This window comes from Calidris pugnax, unplaced genomic scaffold (genome assembly GCF_001431845.1).
Source record: "Calidris pugnax isolate Ruff unplaced genomic scaffold, ASM143184v1 scaffold120, whole genome shotgun sequence".
Taxonomy (NCBI): domain Eukaryota; kingdom Metazoa; phylum Chordata; class Aves; order Charadriiformes; family Scolopacidae; genus Calidris; species Calidris pugnax.
In genome coordinates, this window is record NW_015090867.1 from 356,002 (window position 1) to 363,943 (window position 7,942).

General features: G+C 53.6%; 1 protein-coding gene across 1 annotated transcript in view; it reads right to left on the reverse strand.

The window, feature by feature from the left end:
• Nucleotides 1-7,942, reverse strand: part of TET3 (tet methylcytosine dioxygenase 3) — a 26,382-nt gene that overhangs the window by 17,058 nt on the left and 1,382 nt on the right. The window contains exons 3-4 of the mRNA XM_014945459.1: nt 7,279-7,907; nt 373-463 (exon numbers count right to left, since the gene is read on the reverse strand). Coding sequence (XP_014800945.1) covers nt 373-463; nt 7,279-7,907 — 720 coding nt within the window. The remainder of the gene's footprint in view (nt 1-372; nt 464-7,278; nt 7,908-7,942) is intronic.

Sequence of the window (7,942 nt, forward strand, 5' to 3'; positions counted from 1 at the left end):
CGCCCTCATGAGACCCCACTCACCCTCATGAGACCCCACTCGCCCTCATGAAACCCCACTCGCCCTCTCATGAGACCCCACTCGCCCTCATGAGACCCCACTTGCCCTCATGAGACCCCACTTGCCCTCATGAGACCCCACTTGCCCTCATGAGACCCCACTTGCCCTCATGAGACCCCACTTGCCCTCATGAGACCCCACTTGCCCTCATGAGACCCCACTTGCCCTCATGAGACCCCACTTGCCCTCATGAGACCCCACTTGCCCTCATGAGACCCCACTTGCCCTCATGAGACCCCACTTGCCCTCATGAGACCCCACTTGCCCTTGTGGCCCCCCCAGGACAGGAGGGGATGGGGCAGGGGCCCTTACCGCTCCTCCATGAGCTCCCTGATGGACGCCACGGTGGGCCCCGAGCCCAGGTGGGTGTAATAGGGTCCCTCGTCCTTCTCCACAATTTGCTCTGCAGAGGCAGAAAAGAGGGGGGGAACAGATATTTTGGGGTTTGCACCTCCACTGGCTGCCCCGAAGGATGCCAAACCCCCAAATTCCCCTCAAATGGAGCACTTTTGCACCCAAACCCAAAGGTACCTCAGCAGCGTTTCCCCCTAAGAGCACTGGGGAAGGGAAGCCGCAATTAGGGGTTCGTTAAACAGCCCGAGGGCTCCTCTTCATTTTCTGCTCCCAGCACTAAAAACGCCACTGGGGATCGGGGGGACGGGGGCTCAGCCCCAAAAACCTCCCCGGGGGGATGCAGCCCCCTCCAAGCCTCCCGGCAGGACTGTGGCTCCATCCTGGCACCAGGGCTCGGCACCGGCTGCTTTGAGCGTGGGGCATTTTGACGAGCTCTGATGAGATGAAGCAATTAGCAGCGGTGGGCAATTCAGCATATACCCCCCCGACCCCCCTGCTCCCCACCAGCTCCCACCCTGGCACCCGCCTGGCCCCGCTCACTGGGACTGGCGCAGCCGAGATGCTGCCAAAACCATCAGGGGATGATATTGGGGCTGAAAACTACCCGCTGGTGCCACTTCCAGGCTCATCAGGAGGATTTGGGGATGCTCAGGGGATGCCCGGAGTTGGCTGAGCCTGGGCAAGGAAGGAGCAGGAGCTACCGGGGAAGGATGCTGGGCTACAGAAGAAGGATGCTGGAGGCCACAGGCAAAGGCTGCTGGGGCTGCAGGAGAAGGATGCTGGGTCTACCAGAAAAGGATGCTTGGCTATTGGAGAAGGAAGCTGGGCTACAGAAGGATACTGGGGCTACCAGAAAAGGATGCTGGGCTACAGGAGAAGGATGCTTGGCTACAGGAGAAGGATGCTGAGGCTACCAGAAAAGGATGCTTGGCTATGAGAGAAGGATGCTGGGCTACAGGAGAAGGATGCTTGGCTATGACAGAAGGATGCTGGGCTATGACAGAAGGATGCCCGGGGCTACAGCAGAAGGATGCCCGGCCAGAGGATGCTGTGGCTACGGGAGAAGAATCCTGGGCTATGGATGCTGGGCTACTGCAGAAGGATGCTGGGCTACAAAAGGATGCTGGAGGCTATGGGAGAAGGATGCTGGGCTATAGGAGGAGGATGCTGGGCTACGAGAGAAGGAAGCTGGGGCTATGGATGCTGGGCTACTGCAGAAGGATGCTGGGCCACAAAAGGATGCTGGAGGCTATGGGAGAAGGACGCTGGGCTAGGACAGAGGTATGCCAGGTGCTATGGCAGAAAGATGCCAGGGCTATGGCAAAAGGCTTCTGGGCTACGGAGGATGCTGGGGCTCCAGCAGAAGGATGCTGGGCTATGGCAGAAGCTGGTGCTGCTAGAGAAGGATGCCGGGGCTAGCAGAGAAGGATGCTGGGCTACAGCCCTGCAAGCAACAACCCCCAGCAGCACCAAACCCCTCGGGGGTTTTCAGGGCAGGAAGGTGCTGGTGTGGGGAAGCCAAGGATGCTGGGGGCCAGCACAGGGGTCCATCTCCGGCGCAGGGGGATGCTCAAACGCCGCCGGCGGGGATGAGGACGCGGTGCCAGGGCCGGGGCTGATCCATCCTTCCAACCCTCAGCTCTCACCACCCTGATTTTCATTCCCATCATGTCGAACTGGCCGGGAGCCAGGGCGAGGAGAAAGCCGGGCTCAGCTGGGCTGCAGCTGTCCAGACAGGGATCAATACGGGCCACGCAGCGAAGGCTGATTTTATTACGGCGTCTAAACAGCACAGGCACCTAATAAAGCCCCGAGCCCCAACTCCTACTTAATTGCTTTCTCTCACAGCTTTGCCTTGAGAAAAACGGAGAGAGGTGGTGGGGGGAGGAGGGGAATCCCCCACCTTTCCCAGCTTTTAAAACAGGTTGCAAAGGAAAAAGCCACCCGAATCTTTTCAAGCAGCGCAGGGAGAAACTCCGAGATCGGTTCGAGCGGCTCCAGAAAAGCCTTTCATTCGCTCGGGCTAATTACTGCTGCCATTTACAAGCAAATAAATAAATAATCATAAGCCCTGCTAATAAAGTGCAGCTTGCACTTGGCCCCAGGCCACCTCTCCCAGCAGCGCGGGGGTTCGTTGGTCCGTCTGGATGCCCCAAATCCTCACCCTGCTCCTTCCCAGGGGAGAGCACTGGGGCTCAATTTTGGGGAGGGAAGAGCCAGGTCCCAGCGCTCGGATGGAGCTAGGACCCGGTGGGAAGTGTCTGCCACTTGCTGCCAAGTCTAACGAATGCCAACACACACCAAAAAAACCACCTAACAAATCCCAAATCCAAGAGTTTGATGACTTTTCAATGCATCCCGGTGGGATCAGCCACCAAACAACCCAGACACCCAGCAACAAATAACCCAAATCAACTAATTTGGCTTAAAACAACAGGAATTACCAGATGAGATAGATTTTAGGTGGCTTTTGGGGCTCCACGGGATTTAGCCGAACGCTTCAATGTAGGCAACACCCAACAGCCCTTTGGTTTTGCTGTTTTTTCAACCCACGATGGCATAGCTGGGTTGGTGTTGGCACCACCTCCATGGTGACACAATGTTTTTTTCCAAAAATATGCCAAAGCCAAGAGTTTGGTGCCTTTTCAATGCACCCCGGTGGGATCAGCCACGAAACAACCCAGCAGCAAATAACCCAAACTGGCCAATTTGGCTTCAAATGGTGGGAATAACCAGGTGAGACACATTATAGGTGGGTTTTGGAGCTCCATGGGATTTAGCCAAGCATTAAGAGGAGCCAAAACCCAACAGCCCTTTGGTTTTGCTGTTCTTCCAAGCCATGCCGGCATGGACAGCTTGGTGTTGGCACCACCTCCACGGCGACACTACTTTCTTTCCAAAAAGATCTCAAATCCAAGACTTTGGTGCCTTATCAATATATCCCAGTGGGATCAGACACCAAACAACCCAGCAGCAAATAACCCAAACCAGCCAATTTGGCTTAAAACAACAGAAATAACCAGGTGAGATGGCTTTTAGGTGGGTTTTGGAGGTCCATGGGATTTAGAGCAAGCACTAAAGAGGAGGCAAAACCCAACAGCCCTTTGGTTTTGCTGTTCTTCCAACCCAGGATGGCATGGCCAGCTTGGTGTTGGCACCACCTTCATGGTGACACTACTTTCTTTCCAAAAAGATCTCAAATCCAAGACTTTGGTGCCTTATCAATATATCCCAGTGGGATCAGACACCAAACAACCCAGCAGCAAATAACCCAAACCAGCCAATTTGGCTTAAAACAACAGAAATAACCAGGTGAGATGGATTTTAGGTGGGTTTTGGAGGTCCATGGGATTTAGAGCAAGCACTAAAGAGGAGGCAAAACCCAACAGCCCTTTGGTTTTGCTGCTCTTCCAACCCACGATGGCACAGCCAGGTTGGTGTTGGCACCACCTCCACGGTGACACTACTTTCTTTCCAAAAAGATCCCAAATCCAAGAGTTTGGTGCCTTCTCAATGCATTCTGGTGGGATCAGCCACCAAACAACCCAGCAGCAAATAACCCAAACCGGCCAATTTGGCTTAAAACAACAGGATTAACCAGGAAAGCTGATTTTAGGTGGGTTTTGGTGCTCTATGGGATTTAGCCAACGCTTCAGCAGAGTGAAAACCCAACAGCCCTTTAGTTTTGCTGTTCTTCCAACGCACGCCGGCATGGACAGGCTGGCATCAGCATCACCTCCATGCTGACATGATTTTTTTTCCCCAAAAAATCCCAAAGCCAAGAGTTTGGTGCCTTTTCAATGCATTCCGGTGGCATCAGCCACCAAACAACCCAGAAACCCAGCAGCAAATAACCCAAACCAGCCAATTTGGCTTAAAACAACAGGAATAACCAGATGAGATAGATTTTAGGTGGGTTTGGGGGCTCCATGGGATTTAGCCGAGCGCTTCAATGTAGGCAACACCCAACAGCCCTTTGGTTTTGCTGTTCTTCCAACCCACGATGGCATGGCCAGCTTGGTGTTGGCACCACCTCTACGGTGACACTACTTTCTTTCCAAATAGATCCCAAATCCAAGAGTTTGGTGCCTTCTCAATACATCCCTTCTCAAACAACCCAGCAGCAAATAACCCAAACTGGCCAATTTGGCTTAAAACAACAGGATTAACCAGGAAAGCTGATTTTAGGGGGGTTTTGGGGCTCCACGGGATTTAGCCAACGGCTTCAGCAGAGTCAAAAGTCCAACAGCCCTTTGGTTTTGCTGTTCTTTCAACCCATGATGAGATGGCCAGCGTGGTGTTGGCACCACCTCTACGGTGACACTACTTTCTTTCCAAATAGATCCCAAATCCAAGAGTTTGGTGCCTTCTCAATACATCCCTTCTCAAACAACCCAGCAGCAAATGACCCAAACAACCCAATTTAGCTTAAAACAACAGGAATAACCAGGAAAGCTGATTTTAGGTGGGTTTTGGGGCTCCACGGGATTTAGCCAACGGCTTCAGCAGAGTCAAAAGTCCAACAGCCCTTTGGTTTTGCTGTTCTTTCAACCCATGATGACATGGCCAGCGTGGTGTTGGCACCACCTCCACAGTGACACTACTTTTTTTCCAAAAAGATCCCAAATCCAAGAGTTTGGTGCCTTTTCAATGCATTCTGGTAGCATCAGCCACCAAACAACTCAGCAGCAAATAACCCAAACCGGCCAATTTGGCGTTAAAACAGCAGGAATAACCAGGAAAGCTGATTTTAGGTCGATTTTGGTGCTCTGAGGGATTTAGCCAACGCTTCAGCAGAGTGAAAACCCAACAGCCCTTTGGTTTTGCTCTTCTTCCAACCCAGGATGGCACGGCCAGGTCAGCATTAGCACCACCTCCACGGTGACATGATTTTTTTTCCCAAAAAAATCCCAAAGCCAAGAATTTGGTGCCTTTTCAACGCATCCAGGTGGGATCAGCCACCAAACAACCCAGAAACCCAGCAGCAAAGAACCCAAACTGGCCAATTTGGCTTAAAACAACAGAAATAACCAGGTGAGATGGATTTTAGGTGGGTTTGGGGGCTCCACAGGATTTAGCCGAGCGCTTCAATGTAGGCAACACCCAACAGCCCTTTGGTTTTGCTGCTCTTCCAACCCATGATGACATGGCCAGCTTGGTGTTGGCACCACCTCCATGGTGACACTACTTTCTTTCCAAATAGATCCCAAATCCTAGAGTTTGGTGCCTTCTCAATGCATCCCAGTGGGATCAGCCACCAAACAACCCAGCAGCAAATAACCCAAACCAGCCAATTTGGCTTTAAAACAACAGGAATAACCAGGTGAGATAGATTTTAGGTGGGTTTTGGTGCTCTGAGGGATTTAGCCGAGCGCTTCAGTGGAGGCAAAACCCAACAGCCCTTTGGTTTTGCCGCTCTTCCAACCCACGATGGCATGGCCAGCTTGGTGTTGGCACCACCTCCATGGCAACACAATGTTTTTTTCCAAAAATATGCCAAAGCCAAGAGTTTGATGACTTTTCAATGCATCTCGGTGGGATCAGCCACCAAACAATCCAGCAGCAAATAACCCAAACTGGCCAATTTGGCTTCAAATGGTGGGAATAACCAGGTGAGACACATTTTAGGTGGGTTTTGGTGCTCTGTGGGATTTAGCCGAGCGCTTCAGTGGAGGCAAAACCCAACAGCCCTTTGGTTTTGCTGTTCTTCCAACCCACGATGGCACAACCAGGTCACCGCCAGCACCACCTCCATGGTGACATGATTTTATTCCCCCAAAAAATCCCATGACTTTTCAATGCATCTCGATGGGATCAGCCACCAAACAATCCAGCAGCAAATAACCCAAACTGGCCAATTTGGCTTCAAATGGTGGGAATAACCAGGTGAGACACATTTTAGGTGGGTTTTGGTGCTCTGTGGGATTTAGCCGAGCGCTTCAGTGGAGGCAAAACCCAACAGCCCTTTGGTTTTGCTGTTCTTCCAACCCACGATGGCACAACCAGGTCACCGCCAGCACCACCTCCATGGTGACATGATTTTATTCCCCCAAAAAATCCCAAATCCTAGAGTTTGGTGACTTTTCAGTGCACCCCGGTGGCATCAGCCAACAAACAACCCAGAAACCCAGCAGCAAAGAACCCAAACTGGCCAATTTGGCTTCAAATGGTGGGAATAACCAGGTGAGACACATTATAGGTGGGTTTTGAAGCTCCATGGGATTTAGCCAAGCATTAAAGAGGAGGCAAAACCCAACAGCCCTTTGGTTTTGCTGTTCTTTCAACCCATGATGACATGGCCAGTGTGGTGTTGGCACCACCTCCACAGTGACACTACTTTTTTTCCAAAAAGATCCCAAATCCAAGAGTTTGGTGCCTTTTCAATGCATTCTGGTGGGATCAGCCACCAAACAACCCAGCAGCAAATAACCCAAACCGGCCAATTTGGCTTCAAATTGTGGGAATAACCAGGTGAGATAGATTTTAGGTGGGTTTTGGGGCTCCATGGGATTTAGCCGAGCGCTTCAGTGGAGGCAAAACCCAATGGCCCTTTGGTTTTGCTGCTCTTCCAATCCATACTGGCATGGCCAACTTGGTGTTGGCACCACCTCCAGGGTGACACGGTGGTCACTCAGTGTTTGCCATCCCACCACAAAAATCAGAGGGGAGATGACAAAGTAAAAAGAGGGCTCTGCAGCATCGGGGACCACATCCCTCCAGAAGTGGGATCTTTGCCGGCACCGTGGCATCGCCCTGTGATTTATCCCAAACAATCCCACCCTGCAAAGCCACCTCCTCGAAATACCACCCCGGGGGGCTCCTCCCCACCCCAGTAACACCCCGGGGGCCCGGCCGTTGGCTCACCGACGCAGTCGCAGGTGGGGAACTCGGCCTGTGCCCGCTTGGCCGGGGTGTCCAGGAGGCTTTTGGTCGGCGTGTCCAGGTATTTGAGAGGCGACTCCAAAAAGCCGCTCAGGGTGGGCGTCAGCGGCACCTCGTCCTTGGTGGGCGTCCCGTCGGCCTCGTCCGCCTCCGGGTTTTGGCTTTCCTCGGAGTAAAAGCACGTGGTGGACACCACGGTGATAGCACCAGAAGACTCGATTTTGATCTGTTTTGGGGAGCGGGCGGTGAAGGGGGGGGGGTCCGAAAGCAGCCCCTTCCCCGGTGAGAACAAAAAGCTTTTGGGGCCGGTTTGGGGAGCGCTGCTTGACGCCGGGGCGACGGCGGCGGCGGCGGCGGGGGGCACTTGTGGGGCTGGTGCTGGCCCCCCCGGCAGCTCGGTAGCCCCGGGGGCGAGCGGGGCGGGTGTCTCGGGGGGGGGCAGGTTGAAATTCTCCCCGAATTCAGCTTCGAATTGCCGGATGAGCTCTTCCAGCTTGTCATCCACCATGATGGGGGGCGCGGTGGCCGGCGGGGGGGCGGCCGGGGCTTCCTCTGAAACGGTGGAGCCCGCCGGCACCGGGTGAATTTGGGGGCCCCCCCCGGGGGCACCCCTTTCCTGAGAGTCGGGAGCCGGGGGGACGCCGTC